Raw genomic sequence first — 27125 nt, 5'->3', positions numbered from 1 at the left:
CATTTATGCTTAACTTTTCAGAGCAGTGATTTCTGCAATGTGACCTGCACCGTTAATGTTAAATCCAAACAAATCCACATTCTTTTTCCAAATGTAGAACAGACATCACCCATCTGAGATACTACATCAGATGCAATTGAGTCACTCCCTGGCCAGTACAGATGCCAAAGATATGATTTTGCTCTGAAAAAATTAAATAGAGAATTTAAAGCCCAGTTAAATAAATAAAATGTGTAAAACATAGCAAATTTAGTGATTTTGATTATATTGATACATTACACATAACTAAGAACCTCATCCTCTTTGGGGAAGTTTGAACTACTGTTGTGTTTTTTACAGAAAAACAAGCTCATGCATGTATTTAAGACTTGAATCTCTGTAGTTCTTGGGGTTAAAGCTAAAAGCTCTGGCTAAGGGGCAATGGTAGAGACTGGAGCAACCCACACAGCTTGGCTCCACAGAGGGCACAGAACTGAAGAAACCAGGCAGGCCGTGAGTGGAGTCTCCAGTGGGGCACACACAGACCCCACCTGGATCCTGAGCACAGAATGGAGAACAGTTCATACACATAAATGAAGCTGAATAACCAAGAGGCTTGATCTCGAGACAATAGCTCTGTCCCAGGCCAAACTGCAGAGCTTCTCCTGCTGACCACTTTTCCTCCAAGACTGCATTACACACGTTCCCACTCCCAGGGAAACCACCTGGCCCCTCTCTGGAGCCCTTTTGCCCTTGTGGCTGGTTGCAGAGCCCCAGCTAAGCCTGAGCTATGGGGTGCTGGGAAAACACATCTCCTGCAAACACCATGGCCCTCCTCCTCCCCGTGCCCACTGCACACAGCAGCTGATGCACAGCAGAGGCCTTATGGAAGGAGTCTTGTTTTACATGGCCCAAGGGGATGGAAACCTAAAGAATGCAATAAAAAATGGAGGTGGAGCAGAGAAGTGAGGAAAAAATAAAGACCTTAAGACCAAGTTGAGAGGTTTTTTTTTTTCTTACTCTTTGGGGATGTGTTCAGATGGAAGTAGAAATAACTGAGATCCTTGTTTGGAGACCTTTTTTTCATTTTGTTTATTAATTCTTAAGGCAAAGCACATACGTAGAACAGAACTGGGTCTTCCACCCTTCTAGATAAAGCAACAGCTGTAGGTTGGGGGCTTCCAGGTCTGCAGTCTTTCTGGGGCTTTTTGCTGCCGCTAGCCCCAGTTTGAGGGTGTTATCAGGGAGGCCACACCTAGGACCCTTTGCTTCCTAAAAGAAACAGGGGCCAGCTCTGCCCCCTCCTTATATTTGCAAGATCAGCTCCCTGACTTCAGAGTGGTCTCAGCCCCACCACATATGACAGCCATGGCTAAAGCCATGCTCACAGCTTCATGATTAACCTCTTCCTGCAGCTGAAGCACCCTGGCCACTTCCCCTTGCAATATTATATGTTGTAGTACAAGTCCACTCTACAAACCAGCCCATGCCCTCAACCTACTCTTTTTCAAACACAAATAGCATGCAAAATCTCCTGATTTGTGGGAGGCAAGAACTGGATCTTCACACAAGTTCATCTGCATTTGCACAGGGCTTGTTTTTTGGCTTTCTCATCAGGTGATGTCTGGTCCACCTTTCTGCAGTATTCAGCAGCCTGCAGACAGCAGACTAGTCTCTTGGGGGACACCCTTCCCAGGTGTTCACAGTAAGGAAATACTTGACTTGTGCTGAATGCTACACTGGAGCTACTGTCCATCATTTTACCTCAGTCCAGTCCAATTATTTGGAAATGAAACCAGGGCTTGATTTATGGTCACATCAGCCAGGTTTCAGAACACCCTCTTGACAACGTCCTCATTTCACCTTGGTGCTGTTGTTGCCCTCCTTGCTTGCAGAGGTCCCCACAGTCTTTGGCCCTGCAGTTTGACAATATTACCTGCTGCAGCACCAGCACTAAGGCTGCTTTAGGGATAGTAACAGATGACATTGATGTGTTTCCTTCCTGCATACATCATTCCGACACACCTTCTTACCAGTTTGTCCAAACCAAATATCCATAAAGAGAAGAAATAAGCACATATATTGTCTTTCAAGTGCTCCTTCAGTCTTGTTGAGAAATCTTCCAAAGCTCATTTCTCCACAGGTCTTTGCATGCAAAAATTAGGTGGAAACTTCAGAACCTGTCTTTGCTTTCTAGTGGCCCAACATAATTGTCTCCCCTCTCAGATGTGGTATGCCCAGTATGATGACCTCACTGATCCCAAGGATGGAGCACTGAGACCCTCCTTGCTCTAAGACAGTGGCTATTCTAGGCATTGGTCCAGCAAAGTCTTCAAAATAGGCAGTTCTTCCTTTCTTAGGACTCTACTTAACAAAACTCCACATTACAAGATTTACCTTCATCCCTATGTCATCTTACACCAGTGATGTGGGAGCTACCAGACTAAGCACGAGGAGCCCGTTCTAAGGCTACTCTGCCATCTCTCACTCCTCACGGAAGCAGGCCAACCCCCTTTTAGCCAACATGGCTAAGCCGGTTCATCTTTGTCCATATGTGCCTCAGGACTTTGCTCCGCAGTGATCCAGCTGCTGTGAGGGACAGCAACAGGTCTCTGCAGCTGTTTTACCTGTGAGTGTGGCTATTTTGTAGTTTGGCATAATCCTAAACAATTTTTCACCTACACAGCTCCAGGCCTTTTGATATACATTGCCATAGTCGTTTAGCCGCCCAACCTGCCATAGCACAGAGTATCCCAGGGACATGAGGAAACTCTCTGAATTTCAAACATATATGTTTACTGTGAAGGAATCTGCAGCTGGAGGGAGGAGCTGTGAAAATGCAACACCAACTAAATGTTTGCTGATAGCATATAAAAAGTAACCAGAACAATGGACAAAAGCAACATTTTGCTGGAAGAGGACACCAGAAACATGGACTGTATTTAGGAGCTTAGATGAAACCCTACTGAACTGGTTTTGGACTTTCCCCCCCTTAAGGCTGGAGAAGGGGGAAGCAGGCAGAGCAGTGCTCACAGCCAGCCCCAGTGGTGCCATCTGAGCTCTGTGTTGTGGCTGCCAAACCCAGGCACCAGGGCTGGGGCTGCAGCCTCACCAAGGGCTGGAGCAGGGCTGGCACTGAGGAGCTCCATCACTCACAACCTCAGGAGCAAGTTCTCCTCTCAGCTTGACAGTAGGGTTGATTTTTTCCTGGCTCTTCCAGTGAGACACATTAAGACCCAAAGCACCACTTTTAGGCTCTTTCTGCACGATGTCCCTTGGGAAATGTGCCTTGATGCCCCTTTTTGACATGCCAACCTGGCCTACCAGCTGTCTGGAGCTGGCACACAAGCATGGGCTGATGGAGGGCTGTTGCAAAGAATGGCAAGGAGCTTTTTGCAGCTCCAGCCTGGCAGGTGCCTGAAGTCCTGCTGTGCCCCGGGCTTCTGTCCCACTGTGGGATGCAGGGGAGCCACAGTGCTCCCATCAGCCGGTGCAACATCCTCAGGGGAGCCGGCTGCAGGCTGCGGTATGCGGCCAGCAACTATTGACTTCTTTTTCCGTGCATGGAAGGGTAAGTAACCTTAATTAAAAACATAAAGCCCACAGTTTGTATCACATTCACGATGTTAAACAAGCTCTGGAAATAGAAACACTGTTTTCATTTAAGCTTTCCAACTGTGATCTATGTAATAAAATATGGAGGGGGCGGGCGTGTGTGAGATTTACATGTGATGATTTGGGAGATCTCACTGCTTTGGAGGCTTGTGAGGCACTGCAGTGCCAACTGCTCCTGCCACTGCCTCACCGCGTTTGGCAATGCCTGCCCCACACACACTTTTGGTTTTTTTCAAGAACTGCTTTCCAAATGGTGATTTCTGCCCTCGGCTCTTGCTGCTGTGACTTATTCTGGGTGTGGGTGGGGGATCTGCCAGGCCCCCAGCAACCTGCTGTCCTGGCTGCCTGTGCCCTAACCAGCTCTGGACAGGCAGGCAGGTGAGCAGTGCACATTTCCACCACTCCTGGGGACCACGCATGTCCTTGAGGATGGCCGCATACCCTGAAAGTGCAATGACCCTCCAAGCCCATGCCCAAACAGCACCATCATCAGTAGACACAAGGAAGGAATATTTTTGCCTTCTCAGATCCTCCTAATCCACCACACAGGGAATGAGCATCCATTCCACCATGGTGGACAGCCAGAGGGAAGGCTCTTCCAAGGGCACTTGCTCAGTACCCTGCTTGTGCATGGATTGCCCCTTCTCCAGAGGCTGCCTCAGCCTGCAGAGCCCACAGAAACATGCCATGCCCCATCTGCACCTCCCCTCAGACTCTGGGGACCAGAACCTGCACCTGCCCTAGCAGAGGGGTTTGGAGAGGGGGGAGGGATGACAAGAATTTCTCCAGACTGCAAACCACTGAGATCACCTTTCCACGGGTGCTTGCTTTTGGTCAAACCTGTCGCTTTCTAAGACTCCTTTTGATGTGACATAATTATAACAATACTTCCCGTGTCATAAACAGTTCATTTGGGCATGGCAATGATCAGAGCTGTGTTTTTTGCAGGAAGCTCCCGTTCAGCATGTTAGCACAGTCTAACAGGAGGCATTTATCCCACACTGCTCCTCTGTGCCAGCGTCTCCCTCAGCTGGCTCCTGAATGCTCTGGCCATATCATGTCCTGAGGGGCAGCCTTAGCAGGGCTTTGCCCAAAAGTCTGTGGAAGTGCAGGATGCATAGCCTGCACAGGAGCATTCGCGTTATTTATATTTTTCTACCTTCTGTTTTCTCGGGAGCAAGTTGTCTTTTCCTCTTACTCTGGGGACAGTAATTTTTCTCCCTGGGCATTAGGGCATCTTCGGTGCACTGCCCTTCCCCAACCTCTCCCCTGCTTCCCGTCAGCAAACGCAGAAATTAGAGTCGGGATCGGTGAATCCCGATGCCAAGCTGCCCCTCTTCCAGAAACCCCTTTCCCAATGCCTGTGGCTGTGTGACGTCGCGGACAGCGGCCGTGTCATCACGCACCGGTGACGGCGGGGTGCGGGGATGGGGGTGAGCCCCAGGAAGGACCCCACGGCGGCTGAGCCCTGCGGGGCGGCGGGCGGGGATCCTCGGCCCGCAGCGTGTTGCCCCCTCCGTCCCCACCGCTCCAGCGCCAAGCCAGCGGAGAGCAGCATACCGTCCGCGGTGGCCTCTGCAGCCCAGGAAAATGGGAGGGAATGAGGCCAGGGTGATGGCAGGGGCCGGGGGGGTACAAATGGTATCAGCAGGCAGACTCAGGTACTTTGGGGTCACTCTTGCGGGGACAAGGACGGGGACAGAGAGGTGTCATGGAGAGCGTGGGGTCGCGGCTGGTGCTCGCACGAGGGATCCGCGCAGCGCACGTCCCTCCGGGCCCGCAGGCGCAGACGGCTGCTCCCGTTCACCCGCGGCGGTCAAATAACGTCTGAATTACATCCTTGTAAATATTGACTGTGGCCATCTTCTCCGTTTCTGCGCACAAAAAACCAAAACGTTAAGCACGGCGGGGCCGGGCTGCTGCTCGGCAGGACCGCGGGGCTGCGGGGGGTGTGGAGCGGCGGGGCCGGGGGAACAGGGGCACATCCGTGGGAGCGGGCCGGGGGCTCCCGGAGACATCGCCGGCAAGCGAACGTCGTGTCCCTGCGGGAGAGCGCCGGCCGCGCCGAGGATGCTCAAGACAGCGGGCTGGCTCCCGGTCGGACTGCGGGCTAATTTACAACCCTTGGGCGGGGAGTAGGGGGAACACGCGACACACAAGACGGCGAAGCGTGGTGGGAGATGGTTCCTGGCACGGCGTCATTAAACACCGGCGTTAATGAGTGGCACGGGGCTGTGGCCGCTCCTCGCGCCCCCGACGGGGCTCTCTCCCGCTGTCAGGGTGACACTAGCCGGTGTCCTCAGCCACCTTCCCCCGGAGGCTCCCCGGTACAGGCGGCGAACGGTCCGGCCGTGCACCGCCGTACCCTCAGATGCCCCTGGCCGGACTCCTCCCGCCCCTTCACGCAGCGCCCCTCGACGCCGCCGTGCCCGGGCGGGGCCCGTGCCCTGGCTGGGGCTGCTGGGGTCCCCTCGCCGGCGGCGACTCCCCCCGGGGATGGGCAGCGGCAGTCCCGACAGTGCGAGCGGCTGCGCGGCGGCCGTGCCTCCGGGCGCCGGCTCTGCGCATTTGGTGGTCGTTAAAAACAATTTGTTTCCCTCCCCGTTTGGGGAGGGGGAAGGGGAAAATCGTTCCGGGGGAGGGGAGGGGAGGGAGAGGGAAGGGAAAAGGGGGAAAAAAGGGAGTGAGAGAGAGAGCAAGCGAGACAGAAACACTCGAGCCGACAGAAAACCCGCGCTCCGAACTATTGCGACACGGAGCGAGGAGCGCGGCGAAGGCTGGCGGCGAGGTGCGAGTGGGAGCGGGCCGGGCCGTGGGAGCGGGCCGGGCCGAGGAAGCGGGCCGAGGTTGGGTGGGGGGCCGTGAGAGCGGGCCGGGCCGTGGGAGGGGCGGGCTGCCGCCCCCCCCGTGGGTGGGCAGGCGGCGCCCGGTGCCTCCGCGCTGCCGCCCCGCCGGTCGCGCCGGGCGGGTCTCGGCGGTTCGGCGCGGCTGCCCGGTGACCGCTGCCGCCTCCCCGCAGCGCACAGCGAGCCCCCGCACCTCGGAGCCGGCGGCCAGCACGACGGCGGCTCCCAGCCCCCCACCATGAACACCATCGTCTTCAGCAAGCTCAGCGGCCAGGTGCTTTTCGAGGAGGACGCCAATGAGCGGGAGCGGAGCGGCCGGTCCTACGTGGGGGTGGTGGAGGGCCCGCACCACGCCGAGGTGCTGCTCCCCGACAGCCCGTCCATCAAGGAGAGCCTCAGCCTGCGCAACCGGCGGACGGGGTATGCCGTGCGCTCCTCTCCGCGCCGCGCACCGGCTTCGGGGGCGGCTCTGCCTGCGCTGCCGGCCCTCCCGGCCGCCGCGTCGCCGATTTGGGGTTACGAGATGGGTTTCTAGCTGGGTTTTTGCCCGCGGCCCCGGGTTCGTATTCTCTGGGATTCTCATTCCACAGCTACGGTGGGAAATTCAGGCAATAGGTGATGCAGGGGCTTCCGATTGGGTTGGAACGTACCAGACGGAGCGCTCCTGTCCTGCTGTGCATGACCTCCCTCTCTGCCTCCGAACGAAAAGAGACCGGGAACACCGGGGCTCCACCGGCTTGTTCGGGCGCTTCATGCAATTAAAGTCTCCAAAACGGAGGCGCCGTGCGGGACGTGTGAGAGCTGGGGTTCGGGGCGGCGGCGCGGCCGATCCCCGCCGGCCGTGCCGGGGCAGCGGGGCTGAGGCGGGCGGGCACCGCGCGGCCCCGGCACTTGCTCCGCCGTCCCCGCGGGTTCGCGGCGAGCCGAGCGAACGGGCGGGAAGGAGCTGCGTTGTCAGTGCGTTCCCAGCGATGGGATTTAGAACGGGCCAGCGCGATGCCAGTCCGGGGCTGGATAACGTGATATTAGAATCGGGTTTGGTAAAACGGCAGCTAAAGCTGAGCCGCCCGAAGCCGTTTTTTTTCGGAGGGGCTTTTTTGGGGGGGGGGGGGGGTTGTTGGGTTTGGGGGGTTAGGGTTTTTTGGTTTTTTGGGTTTTTTTTTTTTTTGATGCTGGAACAGGTGAAGTAGAGGCTGATGAGAGGATGTGCGAGCTTTGGCGCGTCGACCGCCGTAGCTCGAAGGGGTGAACTGGCGAGCGCTGCCCAGACATTTCGGGTCAGTGTTACAAAGTAAGTATCGAGGAGCGCAGTCAGGCGCCTGTGAAACCGAGGAGTCCCGGGAAGCTGCTTGCGCTGACGAATTTCCACCTTAGCGGTTGCGTCAGCTCGCAGCGTTACCGGCCAGAGGACGCAGGTGTGTGTCACCGGCGCGTTGCTGCAGCCGGTGGCGGCGGCGCGCGGCTGCCGCGGAGCCCCGGGGCGGCAGCGGCGCGGCCCGGCCCCCTGGCGCCCCCTGCCGCCGGCCGCGGCACCCAGCGCCGCCCCGCGCCGCGCTGCCTCTGGGCTTTGCTTAGGATGTAGGATGCCTCCGGTTTTGTTGGCTCACTTTTTATTGTAGGCCTTTATTTACAAAGGGACACTTTTTTTTTTTTTTTTCCCTCTCTCTTTAACGGAACCCGAGTTTCGTTTCCCCGGCATAGCCCGTTTCCCTCGGTGGGCGCGGGGCTTTGCGGGCTGCCTCGCGTCGCTGCCGGCCACGTTGGGAGAGGCACGCCGGCTCCGAGGAGTGAAATGATCCAGGAGCTGCTCGGTGCCGCGGGTATCTCTTGAGTATCAGCGGGAAATAAATACGGGCGGGGGAATCAGGCCGGGCTTGCCCCGGGGCAGCGCGCAGCGCAGCTGCGGATGCGCTGCCGGCCGTGCGAGGCGCGGCCTGGCCGCGCTGGAAAGCCCCTCTGTACACAGACCGGCCACACTCCTTTCAGGTGCCGAGCACCGAAAACATCGGGACACTCGCACCGGCGGGGCCCTGGCCCCGCTGAAATCGCCGCGGGGCCGCCGCCCGGGTCCGCAGCATTATCGCGGCCATTCACCGGCTCTGAGTCCGCTCGCCCGGACCCTCCGCGGGGAGTTCGGGGAGCCGGTGGCATCACCATCCCTTGAGCAGTTGTCCGGGCCGAGGGCTGCGGCGGTGGAAAGTCCCCGAACCCGCCGGGAGGACGGGGCTCGGCTCCTCCGGGCAGGGCGCACCCCGGGGCTGGGCACCCCCCGAGCTGGGTCCCCCCTCGGACGGGGCGCATCTACCGCAGCCGCGCAGGGGGGCCCGGGGCCGGGCTGGGCAGCGGGCAGGGCCCGGGGCCAGGCGGGGCAGCGAGCAGGAGTCCCGCCGCTCCGGTCCTCAGCGCGCCTTCTCCGCGGCAGGGCGCGGCAGAGCGGAGGGAAGGTGCGGCACAAGCGGCAGGCGCTGCAGGACATGGCGCGGCCGCTCAAGCAGTGGCTCTACAAGCACCGCGACAACCCATACCCCACCAAGACGGAGAAGATTCTACTGGCCCTCGGCTCCCAGATGACCCTGGTGCAGGTAAGGAAAGGAACCCCTTACCGGCATCTCCAAAAGGCCTCCGAGGCTTTTCATGGACGGGAGGGATGGGGACAGCATCTACCAAAGATCCTCTGTGTGCTGAGCAAAGGACGGTGCTGGGTATCGGGGTGCATCAGTGTAGCCAGCAAGACCAGGGGCCCTGTGCACATCCTTCTTCCGCCCTCCCCTGGGCTCCCCCACCCCAACAGGACTGTCTCTCTCAAACAAAAATTACCACATCTGAGCTATAGTGTCTGGAGAAGTGCTAAAGACAATCTGGAAAAAGTGTGTGCTTGCCCTCCTAGGAAGAGATGCCCTCATCCTTTCATCTCATTCATACATATAATGAAAATATTTTTGCTTAGTCTTTAAAAAGTCTCAAGTGAAAAATATCAGTCATGGGAGATTTCAGCACAGAATAGGAATTGTTGAGGAAATTGCAGGGAGCTACTCTTCCCTTTTGAAAAGGGGGCAGGATGGAAACTGTTCTATTGTTCTGATAATATTTGTCATCACCTGTTGCACAGTGTTACCATACGCACTGTGTGCAGTGACTCAGCAAACACAGTCTTGCAGGAATTATCATTGTAATATAATTAGACACGGGAAGTAATTGTTTTGCTCTCAGGTAGTTCTCCCCTGAAGTGGCTGGCAGTTGTCTTGCTGTAAGAGGCATACATTTGGCTGCAAATGTTTACAAATCTCACTTCTTTGTTCTCTTTGCCATCTGGCACTCTACTGAAATACGTGGTTAAATGCTATCAGTTGCCGAGTGATACTATCTCGGGTCTGGATGCTGCAAAGATTTATGCTTTGTGAATAATCTAATTTCCTTACTGCAAGCTACTGCTAGGTGCATAAAATGAAAGCCATGTGTTTGCAGGATTGGGTCCTCATCAGTCCACCTAACATATTATGTGTCACTTTGCCAAGGACACAAAGAGATCAAAGTAACCTAAAGTATTAGAAAAAAGCAGGTGGTAATTCAACTTTATTATTTTGAGTGCCCCTTCAAAAAAACCTGTGCTATGAACTTCAATTCTAGTAATGGCAAAATGGAAAATTTTTACACTTCAGTACCCCATGATGAAACTATTGCACTAGGAAAAAACACTATAGCTTTGACAAAAATAATATTAATGTCTCAGAAAATGCCAGTTATAACTGGAAGATATAGTTAAAACAACTTCTCTTGCTTTTAAAAAATATACATGAAAGGTTTAAACTATGATTACATAAGCACTATTCCTTCAATGGCAAAATTCAATACGAGTATTTTACTGGACTATGGTCCTTAGAATATCCCTGTATTTTTACATGGGATTTAAAACATATATCCACAATATGTGTTGGGGCACTTCCACATTAATCATATCTTGAGGAGTTCTGCTGTTCTTTGAAAAATGCCTCAGAATGAACAGAGAGGGGAAAAATCTGGAGGGTTTTTGCAGGATTTCTCTCATGGCAGCTTTGATAAATCCTGATGGGGATAAGATGTGCTAGCCTTTATAAAACATGAAGTGAGCCATGGCCACTTCTCCACAGTGTTTTATTATCTACATAAGGTGTAGAATAAAATTAAAAAGAGTCAGGGAGGGCAGCATTTAGCTCTGTTAGACCCTTGTGACTCTGGTGGATTTACGCTGGAGCTGGTTTTCACCGGTTTTGTTTCTATGAGCTGTAATATTTGAAAGAACTGTGCAAACAAGCACATCTATCTTCACTTACAGAAGCACGACATCAAAGAGAAATCCCAGGTGTTTTTTCCATCGTTTTTGTGCAATACTCTTTTAATCTGGGAATTTGATAGCATCTGTATGAGATGTAAATACATATGTCTGGCACCAGCAGTGATTTCTGAGCCACAAAGAGCTAAACAACACACAGCCTACACCTACTTTTTGGATGCTCAAAAAGAACAAGACTGTAATTCAGTTCAAAATTTTTGTTTTCTAAGAGTGAGAGAGAGCATGCCAGGGTGTGATCTCAGTCACATTGGGTACATCTGAAATAGCTTTCCTGAAGGCTGTGCTCTTTCAGAAAAGTGGTATAACCAGGAGCAGCTTTGGGACTGGGCTATGGTGTCTGTTGGAAAGCTTTGCTTCTGTCCCAGGAGGGGCACTTTGCAAAAGCATCAGTCAGGGTTGCCTATAAATTGTTTTTCTAATCTAATGATATTGTTGGACATCGTTGGAGAACCAGGAATCAGTGTATGACGTTTCCTCTGGGTTAAACACCTTGGTGTTTGCTGACCTGTCTCGTATTTCCTATGCTATTTACATTTACAGTGTTGTCCTGTGGTGTTTGCTCCCACAGCTTTCCACTCCTGTGGAGGCTGTTGTCTGCTGACAGCTGCTACCTCTTCCCAGCATCCATCCCTCGTGTGCTGACACCTTGTCGTCACGAGCCATAGGAAAGACAAAAGATACTATTGAATATCCCTTTGAGTTTCTGAATTTCTGACAAAATGCCATTTAGGGAACGAGTGGTTGGTGTTTTGTTCTTTTTTTGTTTTTCACCTGACTGACGACCTTGGAAAAGGTCTTCAGCAGCTGCCTGGAAGATGATGGTGGTCACAGTAATATTGATAATACAGATGTAACTCTCCTCCCTCTGCTTTCTTTCATCTAATGAACCTTATTCCAGTAAGTACCCTCTATCCCAAGGAGCCTTTTTCAGGACCATGGCATAGATAAAACCAATTCTTATGTGACACCAAGACAAAACAGCCCTGTTTTTCACTTTTGTTGTTAGGAGAAACTAATGGAATGCAGAAACTAATAGCTTTTGTTATTAGTATCTGCATGTCAAATCTTCCACAACTTTATTTTCATTAGTTTTGCTGTCACCCAGTTGATGGATTTTAAATTAATTTGTTCTGCTTTACTAATACTTTGGCCTACCCCACTGTTCTTGGGTGCAGTGGGACAGCAAGGGGACTATTCCAGATGCATGTCTGACTGCAGTGCTGAAGAAAAGTCAGACTCTTTCAAGGAGGTAGGATTTTGCAGGAATCATAAATCATGTTGTTTCTGAAGTAGTAGTAGCAAAACCTGGGGCAAATTCTGGGCTGACTTACTCCTGTGCAGGCCAACAAGGTCTTTGGGAGTCCTCAAGGCAAATGTTATTGCAGATTTAAGTCCAACAGTCCAAAGTTTTCTACTTCCACAACTGCCAAAGCAGGAAACCAGAAAGCAATATAGTTTGAAAAAGCATTTTATATTTTACTCCAATTAGATTCCAATTCAGAATCCAATAACTTGTCCTATTAATATGCTACATTTTTGTTTGCATTATTACTACAGTGCTTGATTTATTTTATTTTAAATTTTGGTTTAGATGTTCTTGGGAAATAAAAAAGAAAAGTTGCTGTATATTCCTTCCAGAAAGAAATATGAATGTGTGCATTGTTGGAAAGAAGGTTTTTTCAATACAAGGATTTGTATATCATTCATGTGCTGCTATGGATTTAATAGTATTCAGATTTATAAAGGCATATCTGGATTACTGGAGGAGGAGAATTGCTTGATGTCTGTTCCCTTTCTGAAACTTTGGCCACTCTTAAGCACTGAAGCAGAACAAATTACAATACAATTGAAGATGTGTCTTCAGAAGTAAAGCCAGAGAGTCAATATTTCATGATGCTGATATAAGTACCTGATGCTCTTAGAGAACAACTGAACTGCTGTAAAAAGATGAATGCTGGAAAGCACATCTGTTATCGTTCCCCCTGGGTTTTGTCTTTTTACTTCTCAAAGAGCTACAGGACTGTTACTTTACAAGAATAGTGGGTTTCATCACGTGTTTTTTCAAGATACTTACTTCTTGGGAGGTTTATGTGACAAAGATTTTCCCACTGGCTTTTATCTAAATAATTTTGTTGGGTTTTTTTATTATTTTTGGAGATCACAGTAGCACAGCTTGGGACCATGGGAAAGGCTGGATGTTTCTGGCAGCTTTGGTTGTTTCTTTTTGTAGTCGTTTAGGTAAGTGTGGTGTAAACTGGCACTCTTTGTGAGTGGGACCTACAGCAGTCGACAGGCAGGTTTTTAAAGACCACATGGATAGACAGACAATGTAACATTTGGGGCTGGTTGAAATGAGTGGTGAAAATGTGGTTGTGTTTGAAGGAGACAGGTGGTGGCTGGAGGTCAAGGTGAGCGTTCTGGCTGGTACAGCCTGTGGCTATGCAGCCTGTTCCAGTTCACACACCTGGAGGTTGTCCAAGACTGGAGAGAGAGAGAGGTGTTGAATCTCATGATGTCTTAGAAATCAGGATTTTCCAGCAACCTGCACTAGTGCCCAAAAGCTGGAAAGCACCTAAAGATTACCACATCATAGATTAAGCCTAAAAATCTCTGAAATTGATTTGACTGACTTTCCTTTCTTCCAAGGTTTTAATGGGCTTTGTTGTAATTGCATTTGAGATAAGGTTTTAGAGAGTAAATCTGCTGCTTTGTGCTTTAGGAAAAGGTTTCTCTTCTAAAAGCCAACTTGAGGTTCTTTCAGAATCATAGAGTCGTTTAAGTTGGAAAAGTCCTTTATAATCATTGAGTCCAACCATTAACCCAGCACTGCCAAGTCCACTGCTAAACCATGTCCCTAAGCACCCCATCTACATTTCATTTAAATACCTCCAGGGACAGTGACTCAACCATGGTAACTTTGCTGGGCAGCCTGTTCCAATGCCTGGTAATCCTTTCTGTAAAGAAATTTTTTGCTGATATCCAATCTAAACCTCCCCTGATTCAATTTGAAGCCTTTTTCTCTTGTTCTTTTTCTTGTCACTTGGAAGAACAGACTGACTCCCCACCTACAACCTCCTGAAAGGAGGCAGTTGTAAAGAGAAGTAAAGTCTTCCCTGAGCCTCCTTTTCTCCAGGCTAACCGCCCCAGCTCCCTCATCTGCTCCTCATCAGACTTGTGCTCCAGACCTTTCCCCAGCTCTATTGTCCTTCCATGGACTCTACCCAGCACCTCAGTGTCCTTCCTGAATTGAGGGGTCCAGAACTGGACCCAGCACTCTAGTTGCAGCCTCACCATTACTAAGCACAAGGGTACAATCACTGCCCTGGTCCTGCTGGCCACATGTTATTGTCCAGTTCTTAAAATTATTAGAAATACCTCTGCTTGAATTAAGATGCAAACCAGCCCATATGCCAAAGGATTCCAGTCTTTGACACCACACTATTGCTGATACAAGCCAGGATTCCATTGACCTTCTTGGCCACAGGGACACTTGTTGGCTCATGTTCAGCTGATGTCAACCAGCACCCTCGGGTCCTTTTCCAGCAGCCATCTTTCCATCCACTTCCCCCAGACTGTAGCCCTGCAGAGGTTGTTGTGACCCGGGGCAGGCACTTGGCCTTGTTGAACCTCGTACCACCGGCCTTGGCCTATGGATCCAGCCTGTCCAGATCCCCGTTCAGAGCCTTCTTGCTCTCCAGCAGATCAACATTCCCACCCAATTTGGTGTCTCTGCAAACTGACTGAGGGTGCCCTTGGTCCCCTCATCCAGATCATTGATAAAGCTATTGAACAGGACGGGCCCCAATACCAAGCCCTAGGGAACACCTCTGGTGACCAGTGACCAGGTGGATGTAACTCCATGCACCAACATTTCCGGGCCTGGCCATCTTGACAGCAAAGAGCACACCCATCCAAGCCATGAGCACCCCGTTTCTGCAGGAGATGCTGTGGGAAGTGGTGTCAAAGGTTTTACTGATGTCCAGGTAGGCACATCCACAGCGTTTCCCTCGTCTACTGAGTGGGTCACCATGCTATAGATGAAGATCAGGTTGGTCAAGCAGAACCTGCCTTTCACAAATCCCTGCTAGGTGGGTCTGATCCCCTCATTGTCTTGTATATGTTGTGTGATGGCACTTAAAATCATCTGCTCCAGAAAGAGCAGCAGGACAGGGTGCAATATATTTCTCATTATGAAATTACGATCAAATACTACTATTGTCTTCTCTCATAGCAGAAGACTTAAAATATGACTCATCTTTTCATATTGATATGCAGAAAGCAAAGCAATGACATGGGAAGAATGAGCCAAAAATAAACCAAGAGTACCATGCAGAAATCACTCCTGCTAAATTTAATTGCTTTTATGTATGAATCACACTAATACTACCCGATCTTTTCTGTAAATGGCACTTCACTGATGAAAAATTTCAGTACGTAATAAAATGAAGCATAATGAAATCTTTCTTGTGAGAGGTTGGAAGGTTGTCAGTTTGGTAAAATGCTGCAGTAACTGCAATCCTGTTGACTGGGGCCCTGGATTGATCCATCTCTGCTGTTAAATAGTTGATTTCAGAATTATACTGTCATGCAGCAGGTGACTGCTGCTTCAGCAGGTGACTGCTGCTTCCACTGAGCAGTCTGGAGTGACTTTGTTAACAGTAGTAGAAAGTGCATGGATTCCAGCCCACCCTGTCTCATTTACTGTAAAAATTACTGTGAAAATACGATGATTATGAGCAAATAGCCTCAGAAGAGAATGAAGATTACTTACTTTGCCAGCTACATTTTTGGGTTTTTAACCGGTCATAGTAAACGACATGGCTTATAAAGTTAAGTGTTTGCCATCTGAGCACTTATGCAGGGCTCACCGTATTTTCAGAGGAACTCTGTTTCACGTAAACATGATTATAAGTAAAATCAAAGTGACAGGCATAAGGCACCACTGCTGAATTCTAGCTGGGACTCTGAACTGAAGCTTTGCTTTTGCTTTAGGCATGTAGTGTTGTTTGTTTGTTTTGGGGTGGTTTTTTTGTTGTTGGGTTTTTTTTCCCTCATAATCACTTCAAAAGAGATTATTGATCCAGAATAATTAGACAGATACTTCTGTGTGATTTATACAGTAACCTTAGCTACTACAGACAGATGACAAAACTAGGGCCAAAATCCAACATTAAAGTCTACAGTTTGGCTCTCTATTAGGTGGGGTAGCATGTATTGATAAAACATGTATGAACTTGCTTTGCAGGTTTATGTAAATTAAATGGTGTTATTGCTCCCAGGTTAGAATATGCCAACAGTAGTCTGTCTTCCTCTGTGTGCATGTTCATAACACAAAGATGTGAGCAGGGCTGTAGGCTGCTAACATTCTTTACATTCTCCTTTGCAAGTGATGCTTCTCTGCCTCCTTCATGCAGAGGTCATGTCAAAATGCCAGGGTTAAATAGTACTTTAAACATCTTATTTATCATTAAGCAAATATCATTAGAATGTAGGTCACTTGCCTCTGCTCTCGCTTGTGGTAAAGATAGAGTTGTCAGTATTTTCTATTTTCTATCTTTTTGAGTTGCAGTAGAATCAAGGCCAGCGTTTTCTCAGGTGTGCTTTCATGCAAAGTCACTGCAAGTACATGCATCCCATTTGGTGGTTTAATTAGCACTGCTGGCACTGAAGGGTAGACTGGGCCTTTGTGCTCCTTCTGTGCCTAAACCACTGTGAAATACTTGTGTTTGAGCCTGACTTAGTGACGAGCTTGTATGCTAGAGGAATACTAACATGTATCCATTTTGTTATGTCAGACTCCAGAAAATGCTCTGCAGTTGGGAAGGAGGACAAAGCAGACTATTGTTTAATAGTCACCTTTTGAGGAATTGCATATTTACTATTTTTCAGGCTGTCCACAACGAAAAGAGTCTGTAAAATCTGCTGCTCTGTAGAGCAAATGGTTGATTTCTGCAGTGAGTTACAGTATGTTGTACTCTGTGAAAGACTTTCCTGATGCCCACGGCTTGTCAGACTAAGAGTTCTGTTAAAGTACAAGGGAGAATTTGGGCTTTTATAAATACAAATTTAAAATGTCTTTATCTGTTTAATAGCCATATTGTAGCCTATGTAAATATCAAAGAAAATTCCTGAATATTAGATACTAGTTTAATTTAAGAAGTTGGTAATATGTTGAAGGTTCATAGTTAAACTTCAGGGTTTTATTTTTATAATGAAATAAAGAGAAGAATATTAATATAAAACTAGTATTTGGGACACCTTAATTGAAACCTTGTGATAATGTGGTTTTGCTAATACTTGGGAAGGGTGGGAAGCCTGAACTTGCCTTCCTGTATGAGATTCCTGCTCTGCTCAGTGGTAATTTTATGGGCTTCTTTTCATATTTCTCTTGTTTGCTGTATCCTTGAAGCGTACATAGAACTCATGAGGGCTCTCTGGATTTGTTTATTTGAGCAATTTTCAACGGAAACTAATACACATGTTTGTATGCAGGTATCAAACTGGTTTGCCAATGCAAGACGTCGCCTGAAGAACACTGTCAGGCAACCAGATCTCAGCTGGGCGTTACGAATAAAACTGTACAACAAATATGTTCAGGGAAATGCTGAGCGACTCAGCGTGAGCAGCGATGACTCATGCTCTGAAGGTTTGTTGATGTTCTTTTACCAATTTTAAACTGATTAAAATATATTTAGAAAGTATTAAATACCCTAAGTTAGCTCTAATTTTTAATCACAAGTACCCTTAAGTGGATCTGCCTTCATATATATATATATATATATATATATATATATATATATATATTTAATTAGGTGCCTCTTTTGGCTCCCAACTACTACACAGCCTTGCAAAGCAGGATTGTTTCAAGTTGTTCAAGGTGGCAATCTGGCTGCATGTTATATTTCATTGTTGTTAGAAAGATAATTGTTAATTCATTGCATTCTACAAGTCTATTCCTTTAATCTGCATTAAAGGAAAAAATTTAATTACATTTGTTGGTATAAAGAAATGAGAAATCACTTGACTGTTAGTTTCTTTCATGGAAGGGCTATAGCAATATTCATCATGAGAGGGAGAATCTGATTAGTGGGGCATCTTAGATGGTAAATTCAATATTACTGTTATTTATTTGATGTATTTTGCTAGCAGCTGTTTTCCATAAAGGATGCACTGGAATTCTCTTTCTTACTCAAATTAACAAATGCAGGATTTTTTTTTTTTTAGTTCCCTGTATTTTTAGTAGAACTCTTGTATTAATTCTGTCTGTGAGTACTTTTTTTTAGACAGTTGTGACATGGAGATAACAGGAACAAATCCTACAGAACATTGTCAGAAATCTGTATGTGAATTTTTAGAAGAGAATATCTTTGTTCCATCTTCAGGCTGTACTCACTTTTCTTGAAAAATTTGGGAATGTACTCACATTTCTACTCACTTCCCTTGAAAAGATTGGTTGCACAACAATTACAAGAGTACAGTTTAAGCAAATGCACCTAAATATGCTGTGGTTTTCAGGAAAACCAATTTTCAAGTTATGGCAGTAAGAATTCAGCCTATTCACAAAGTTTTTTAAATGCTTATCATTGAGTTAGGGCCCTTTTCAATTTTTTTCTACCTGTCTTGTGTTACTCATTAACAAATTAGACTCAAAGACGGTTTTCTACAGCTAATTAATTTAGACTAGATGGAACATCTGAGAATCATGGTAATTACTATGAGCAATGTGTGAACAGAAGAAAATGAAAACCAGTGTCTAATGCTGAAATTATTGTCTAGTTTTAGTTATATTTATCACAATTCAAAAGCCTTATGTTAAACATTAAGTACTCAGTGTATTACTGTATCTGTGTTCTTTTGTTTTCAGATGGAGAAAATCCTCCGAGAAACCATATGAATGATGGGGGATATAACAAACCAGTTCATCACACTGTGATTAAAACTGAAAGTTCAGTAATAAAAACAGGGGTGAGACCAGAAGCAAGTGCCAATGAGGATTATGTGTCACCCCCCAAATACAAAAGCAGCTTACTGAATCGTTACCTAAATGACTCATTGAGACATGTCATGGCTACTAACGCAGCTATGATGGAAAAAACAAGGCAAAGGAATCATTCCGGTTCGTTTAGTTCCAATGAATTTGAGGAAGAACTGGTGTCTCCATCATCATCAGAGACAGAAGGCAATTTTGTCTATCGGACAGGTAAGGGATATTTTTCTGCATGATTTCTATTACAGATATTTTCAGTCGACGGTAGCTCCTGGAATAAGTGTCACCTGATTGTGCCTTTTATGAGACTATGTGACTTCTGTCCATCCTCTCATATGACAGTGGATAATTCCTGTCCATCTTCTTGCATGAGAGTAGATTACTCATGTCCATCCTCTCATATCAGAGTGGATAAATCCTGTCCACCCTTTCATTCTCTGGACAAGTTTACCTGCAGTTTTACAGTTAAGTGCTGTTATTGACCACAAATTAAGCTGGTTTGCATTTCAAATGGAGCAATGGGGATAATTTTTGAAATGACACTTACAGGCCACTTTTTGTCAGCACTAAGATGAGCCTAAGGAGGGAGAAAACTCTTGTACATTCTATTACAATAATGGAGGACTAGAGGAGGACTGACGTTCTCCATGGCCACAGCTGGGAGGAGGAGGAGGGCTTTGAAATTTCAAGGTGGCTGTGACACTTTTGTGAGTCATATGCCCTTCTGTGGAGTGCATGTGGACACCTTCCCTGGTTGTACAGCACCTTTTCTGTCCTCAGAGTGCCTTGTCCAATACATCACCCTTTGGTGCTAATGCATCCTTTAGGAATACAGGGATGCATTAGTGTAGACTAATTTATGCATCACTCTCCAGGGCTAAGGGGCCGCAGACTTGACCATTACATGCCTTGTCTACTGTTTTTTGGAGGGTTACACATAACTTATTGTTTTAATCTTATCAATAAAAACATACAAGTGTGATTTAATGTCATCCACTGTGTTACCAGTCAGAGCATGGCACATGGGACTGCCTGGTTCATGACAGTAAATTGCTGTAAATCAGGACAAGATCAGTACTTGCTCAAGTCCCTGTGAGGCAGGGAATGCTGGAAGGCTCCTCTTGTGAAACTTGTTCTGTATTTCTTTGGGACGTAAGGTAAAATAAATAAATAAATAAATAAAAATTTGAAGACTTGGTGGATACTTTTAGTCTCTAAAAGTCTCCACCAATGTCACAGGGTTTTGATTCATTGCAGCAGCCCCTTGCATTGTCCTGGGCCTTTCTTGGCAGGTTATTCTGCCAGGGAGCACCCTGAGGCCAGCATCACTTTAGGGATGGATATTGCTGAAAGTACTGGAGGATTTTGCAGTAAAGTTAATACAGGTTTAGATTTTGTACTTGTTTCTCCTTGGCTTCCTTGGCAGGCAGGTTCAGGTGCCTTTGCAACCTTTCAAGTTTGCAGCCTTTACTCTCTCTTTTCTAACACATTTCCTGTGGGTTCGTTTGTCCATGTGGAGGGGCCACAAAGCTGAGTTTTGTTGGTGGGCATTAGGAGATATTTGTGTGCACAGGTTGTTGGAAATGACCAAAGGACGAGTGGGGGCCCTGTAAAGAAATGGGATCTCGTGGGGAGAAAGAATAGTGCATGTTCAATTAATAAGTTTCAAAATAAACTCCCTCTGTTAATTTATTTTTTTTTCTGAACATACCAAATGCATTTGGTTTGCATTACAAGTATATTGTCTGCCAAGTTTTATTTTTAAGTGAAAAGTTACTCAAGAACAGATGCAGAATGTCAGATATGTAAACTTCTGTTTTTCTGTACTTTATACCATAACCTAAAAATGGATGCAATGACATTTAAAAATTTATAATAAATTTGCTACTGGATTAAGTTCTTCTTGACAAATTTCAAGCTGCACTGAAAAATATGGTCATTAATGTGAAGGCTGAGAGAGGCACATTGTAACTGTGTAAATTCACCAGCTGTGCTGGAATGACTAAAACGTAGTATATTTGTCCTTAAAGTTCGTAAGTGGCATTCCTGGAACTCCTCTTGAGATTGTATTTAGGTCAGTTCCTAAATATCTTCCTTAACATTTTCACATTTTTTGAGAACAGACCAGCAGCTCTTAGGATAGAGTTTTATTCTTTTTGCACTTTGAAAGCAGACGAGCAGTATATAGAAAGAAAAAAGATCTTATAGATACACGTTATACATGTGATATATGTATATACATTACTTTTTTGCTAAATCATTGCTATATATGTGCAAATATTCAGGAAATATAAGAACAAATGGGCTTTTTTCTCAGTTACAAGATTACAGTCCCATTAATGATTTTCTGATGATGTTATATATGCGGGAATTAAGCTTTTCATGAAGAGAGCAGATATTTTCAAACTGTTGTCCATTTATGAAACTTACCTTCATATAGATGAAATTATCCATATGATTGTTCAAGAGAGAGACATAAATAAGGATGATTTACTTTTTGAATGGTTTTTTTTTGTAATTTGATTATCTGCGTTGGCACTTCTTAGTGCAGTACTGTACCACACCTGTATCTGTGTTTTCAAAAATAGCTGTAATACATTTTGGTTAAGTAAATAACAGAGTTTGGCTGACTTTACCACTCTTACTCTCCTGAAAGCGACAAGTATATTTTTAAGTGAGATATCACCACTTACAAGGAGTTTTCCACTGCGAGTTTTTGTAGAGCAAAACAGCTAATTTTTAACACAAAAGAGCTGTTGCAGGATTGTCAGGTCCCTACTACACATTTTAATTTATGAAGTAAATTTTAAGCAGTATTTCAAAAAGCACAGAGTGAAAACTGATTGATGTTTTATTTTTGAGAAATGTTTGGCAAGGTCATCGTGCCTGTAAGGACAGGCAGTCACTGGAGTTTAAACTAATTCTTTATTGCGTTTATTTATTACCTGGAAAGGTAACTTTTTGTAGCAGATCATGAGTAAGAAAGCTTACTTGCCCTGTCTGGTTCTGATTAGGGGCTGGACGCTGATTTCAGGTACATCCGTGGGTCTGGAGCCGCTTTGTTTGCCCAGCGCCCGGGGTCAGCGTGGCCACGTGTGTCTCAACAGCCTGCACCAAATTAACGGCCTATGAGAGCAGTGTCCAATAACAAAAACAAGAAATTGCACTTTAACGTTTATAAGGAAAACGGGTTGTAGAGGTTCCCATTTCAGTCATTAACATGCTTATAAACACGGGACCATATGCTACTCCAGCTTCAGGCAACTGGGAAATCCCACATAAAGATCAAGGACAGGCTGTATAACTGACTGTCAGCAGAGCAGCCTCGTTCTATACCTCCACGCAATTACCGTGAGCTCACGGGAAGCGCTTCCAGGGCTGGAGCAGGAGCAGCAAACCCCGAGCTGGAGCCCTCACAGGTGCAGTGCCCACACTGCCCTGTCCCCAGCCCCAGGCCTGGGGAGCCAGGGAGCTGCTGCGGGGCAGACAGTGCAGGCAGAGCAGAGCAGCCAGGGAAAAGTGCGGCCATCTCGGGTATGTCACAGGTTTCTGTACGTCTTTCTGTCGTAAACTGACGTTCTTATGTATATACAGGACATACGCAAGTGTGTTCACTTAAAGCAGAAAATTTCAGTTCAGATCAATCCTGGCCATATATAATTGGTCAAATATGCATCTTAAACTGATGACTGAGAGGCTTGGTTCAGTGTTTTTGTTTAGTTAAAAAGCCGTGTTGGAGAACTGGTTTTCACTAACTGCTTGGCATGCGGTCACTCACAGCGGGTTCTCTGTGTGACAGGAATAAGTGAAACCAGACTTGTCCACCTGTATTTGTTGTACAAATGCATGCAGAAATAACAGTCTTGACTGCAACAAGCACTCCAGAAATCTACAAGGAAAAGATCTAATGTTTGGAGTGAAGCTGAATATAAATCTAAAGAGGTAATGTCAGTCTTTGGTTTACGGATCACTAAAATGCTGACTTTTCTGTAATCACGCTGCAGTGCTCCCTGAGTACCCTATATTGTCAGTCACCTGCAGAAACAAAATATTCTGCATCGTTGTAGCACAAGGAAATGAAAAATTCCCAGCTTTCGGGGTTATTGCTGTCTAGTGAAGGAAAGCAAAAATTAAAACAAGAGAAAAAGAGACGGAATGGCAGGACAGGGAGTCCTTTTTCTGTAGACAGATATTTCATTGATTTCAGTTTATATGTTACTTAGCACAGTAGAAAAGCCAGAACAAATAAAAATGGTGAGGAAACTCAAGACTTGCAGACCTGGAAAAGAGGGTGATTTTAAACAAGCACTTGAATGACTGGCTGATTTTTGAAGATGTTTGATCTCTATTTTTAGACATTTATACTCAGGAGTGTGCTCTGTTTCTAATGTTTTCATTACTACGGACTTTTCCTTTCCTCTTGCCTTCCTTTCTTTCTTTCCTTTGGATCCTGCAAAGTTGGTGATTTATAAAGCATGATCCTGGGTCATTTATTGCAGCACACTGAGCACCTCTGAGGAGACCCTCAGCACTCTGCAGGATCAGGACCACATTCCTACAGAGCACTTCAATGTAAGGGTGGAGCCATGCACATAAGTACTACAGAGAGACACAAACTGCAGAACAGTGCTGTGATTTTGTGTGGTCCTTGCCAACTTTTCCTCACAATTTGACATTTTTAGAAATTAACATGTAATTTAAAAATAAGCCATAAAATTTGAAAGCCTAATATGAACACAATGGAACCTGTTTTCAGAAACAGCTCAAGGGACCCACAAAAACTGCTCACAGCAGTGACTTTTGCAAGTTGGATCTAAACAGTGCTGGAGACCTTGGGGGTACTTTGAAATAAATGGTAACCTGGGAGAGTTGAAGGAGGTCTTTTTGCAGATCCTAATGTCATCCAGAAGTGAAATGTAAAAGTCAGTCAAAATGAATGTCAAGTACAGTATTAAATGCACACAGAAGCATAACTGCAAATTGAAGGTTACACAGTTAAGATCATATTTCTGCAGGAATTTTAGTATTACATGACCTGATTCATCAACTGAAATAGCATGGAATTGAGAATTGAGGAGAAGATTGTGTTTAATTTACTGTTCTGTTGGTTTTTTTTAAAGAGAGAATAAAAGGAAATGGCTTTACTACACAGGAAACGTCAGGTTTAATATACCTTATGTGATAGCCCAAACCTGTGAACTTTAAAGATCCTACCTGTTCCTTGCTAGTTTGGTTCACTTTTTGCATTTTTTTCAGCTCAAACACCAACGATCAAATAAGCTGTCTTTTTAGTTCTCTTTATTTTCTTGATTTCCCAGTACCTGAGCTGCAAGGGGAATGGGTCAGGATTTTCTTCACATGACCCCAAAAAATAATGCTTCATCAAAACTGAATCTTTTTTGTGGGAAGGTAGCAGTTCCAACCTCTCTCAGGTAGGAGGATGGAGGAAGAGAGCACTGGGTGGGCTGGGAACAACAAGAGCTGGGGGCAGAGTACTGTCCCAAAAGCCTGGGCACCCAGGGACTGGCAGCCAGCAAGGAAGAGCTTTGCCTGGAGCCAGCCCTGCTGACAGGGGAAGCAGCACTCCCAGCAGTGCAGTTTTCCATGCCACTTCTCCCCATTCTTTCATTGGAAAAGAGAGTATTTGTTCTCTCACAGGTGTTGGATGCAAAATCTGTGCATTCTTGTTTTATGTCATTGTTTTCAGATGCAAAAGGCTATGCATGTTTAAGGCCTTTTTCCCTGTTTAAACCCAAAATATTAAAGATTCCAGAGATCCTCCTCTATGCAGATAAGATGGGCTTCAAATAGCAGCACATTTGTGCCTGTTCCATAATTTGGGTATGATTGCTGAGGAGACCCCACAGAGCAGAGGGGGACTGTGGGCACATCTTCTCGTTTTGCTTCTGTTGGTGCCATGGCAATTTTTCCACATGCTTCAGTAAAAACTGTCTTGAGCCTGTTGTTTGTCTGCAGAGGATTTTCTTCAAATCAGCTTGCCTCAGAGCAGCACGTGTCAGGACTCCTGACTGCTTTATCATTGTAGAGAACGAGATGTTCTTGCATGAATGATTTGAAATGGAAAAGATTACAACATTTAACCAAAAAATCAAAGAAGACACAAAAAAATCAGGGCACCAGCCGTGTTTCCATGGCCGCAGATTGTCGCTGCCGGTGCCGGTGCAGCAAGCCCACCTTTGTTTCTCCAAGACGGTTGAAATTTTCCCAATGCAAATATTCACAGCAGTGGCCAAAAAGCATCAGACCACTGCACTTATCCAAGATCTCTCTCAGACACAGCAGGAAAAATGTGTGGTACTGTCACCAATCTCTAACAACTATATATTTTAATACTCCTCTTTAGAGTTAGTGAGTGCTCCAGGCCTCAGCAGGATCTGTTCTCTGGCAAGCCTTAGGCTTCACTCATTTAGTGAAGGTGTTTTCAAAGAGAAAAAAAAAAATTATCCCCATTTTCCCATTGTTTCAAATGTCTTCAGAATTATGCTTGGTTTTAAAACCTGGGGCCAGCCAAAATGTGAATGTTTCAGGAAATTATGTGCATGGAAAAGCACATAGTCATAAATCAGACTGTTTTCCAGTTAGCTCTAGACTGCATGGTTAGTAATGAATATAATAGGGAAATTAGTTAGAAAATTAGCAGTTAATTTAAGGATATTTAAAGAGCGTGTGAAACTACAGCTTGGGAAAACTCATTTAGTGAAATGGACGTGATTCCTTCTGCCCTTCTACTGCCTGAGCAGGATTTTCCCCAGTAGCCAAATTTGTGTGCAGATCTCTTGCAGCAGCAATGCCAGGCTCACGTGCTGCCTTGCCATGGCTTCTGCCCTGATTCAGGGCTCCCTCAGCCTTGCAAACATTAGCCAGCTGCAGCCATTGCTGCAAAAAGAAACACTGCTCAGAGAGGAGGGCAGAGTGGGGCTCGGGGGAGATAACGAGATGAGGTAAATGAGCCATGTACCAGCTCGAGCAGAGCAGCAGAAAGCCCTGGGTGCTGCAGCCCTGGTGCAAGAACCAGGGGCAGAGCAGGGCAGCACCAGGCAGGAGCAGTGGTTTGCATCCCGTAGGATGTCTCCATAGCCTGGCTCTTCACGCTGCCTTGGTGTGCAAGCAGAGGGGCCCTGGCACTGCTTCTGAAGGCACAAAGGAGGGTGTATCTGCTCTGTCCCTTACCCAGGAAACCCAGCAGCAAAGTGTGAATATCAGCTGTTTGTGCCAAAGGGGAGATGTAGGCCAATGAACTTGAAAATGGCGCGATTTTATATGTGGAATAGTGAAAAAGAGGAACAAAACACAAAGACAGAGATGTGTGCTGTCACCTCTTCATAAGTGGCTTAGAAATCACACATGGCTTTATATATTAGCGATGGGGAAGCACTTTTGAGCAGACAAAGCCATGGCTGGAGGCAGATCACTGGGTTGTGAGCAAGACTTGTGCTGGCTCCAACACTGAAATGTGCCTGTTCTGCTCCTCAGGGCTCTTGTGGGACTGCAGCTGACTCTGCTCCTGCACCAAGACATCTGCCTATAGCACCTGCATGAAGAAAAAGAAATTACAGGGACAAACCTCTTCTTTATTGCCCAGTGGATCACTTTTACATATGAAATCTATAATCTTCATCACAAGTAACCACTGCCTTCAGTGATTCTTACTAACATACTGATCTGTGTGTGGTGCAAGAGAGTGTGACCAGGAGGGAACAGGGTGCAGACAAGGCAGGCACTGGCAAGACGGGGTAGTAGCAGAAGGGAAAAGAGGGCTGGACTTTTCACATTCTGGCTGGGGCAGTAAACTTAAAGGAATGGCAAGCCCATAAAAGTTTCACTTCATTCTGGAAAAACATCTGAATTGAATCTTCACACCCGGCATGGGTTTTCTGCATGTCCCAGCCTCCTTCCGCCACTGCTGGGGAGAAATAATGTGACTTGGGGTAACTCCTGGTAGATTCTGCTTGTAGCACAAACTGTCCCTCGTGCAGTGTTACATTGCTGCTGTTCATGTTGCTGTAGTTAAGGTTGTACCTGTGTTTCCATTAGAACCCTTTTAATCTGCAAATTTATGACCCAGCTGTAAAAATTCAATCCAGACTGAAACTTGGCATGAACAGTGTTCACTCTCCCATCTGTGGAAGGGATTTAAGCAGGTACATCCCCGTAATAACCATCTGAGTTAGGCTTGTAAATTTGGAGCATGATGACTGGTAAAAAAAACCTGTGAGCTTCTCAGTAGTCCTGGAGTCTTAAATATTTTATGCCTGTGGTGAAACTAGTGAAAAGCAGCTTGTTTGTATTCAGTCATATAGCTGTAAATAAAGAAAATTGTTTGGGTCTTTCTGTGTTTGCTTTTTCC

The 27125-nt window shown here is 46.4% G+C and overlaps 1 protein-coding gene across 6 annotated transcripts in view; it reads left to right on the top strand.

The window, feature by feature from the left end:
* The first annotated feature begins 6262 nt into the window (after positions 1-6262).
* The window catches only part of MKX (mohawk homeobox), a 47142-nt gene continuing 26279 nt past the window's right edge, over positions 6263-27125 (top strand). For 3 of the 6 annotated variants that reach the window (XM_058423444.1, XM_040084936.1, XM_040084945.2), the window contains exons 1-5: positions 6263-6382; positions 6614-6860; positions 8863-9022; positions 17263-17416; positions 18635-18970. In XM_058423444.1, coding sequence (XP_058279427.1) covers positions 6679-6860; positions 8863-9022; positions 17263-17416; positions 18635-18970 — 832 coding nt within the window. In that variant the 5' untranslated portion in view covers positions 6263-6382; positions 6614-6678. Of the gene's footprint in view, positions 6383-6613; positions 6861-6980; positions 7000-8140; positions 8261-8862; positions 9023-17262; positions 17417-18634; positions 18971-26251; positions 27084-27125 lie in introns of those variants that run through there. The other 3 variants (XM_040084957.2, XM_058423452.1, XM_058423450.1) reach the window with 3 other exon arrangements.

This window comes from Hirundo rustica, chromosome 1 (genome assembly GCF_015227805.2).
Source record: "Hirundo rustica isolate bHirRus1 chromosome 1, bHirRus1.pri.v3, whole genome shotgun sequence".
NCBI lineage: Eukaryota > Metazoa > Chordata > Aves > Passeriformes > Hirundinidae > Hirundo > Hirundo rustica.
Note: the sequence above shows the minus strand (reverse complement) of the source record. Positions and strands in the feature narration are given on the sequence as shown.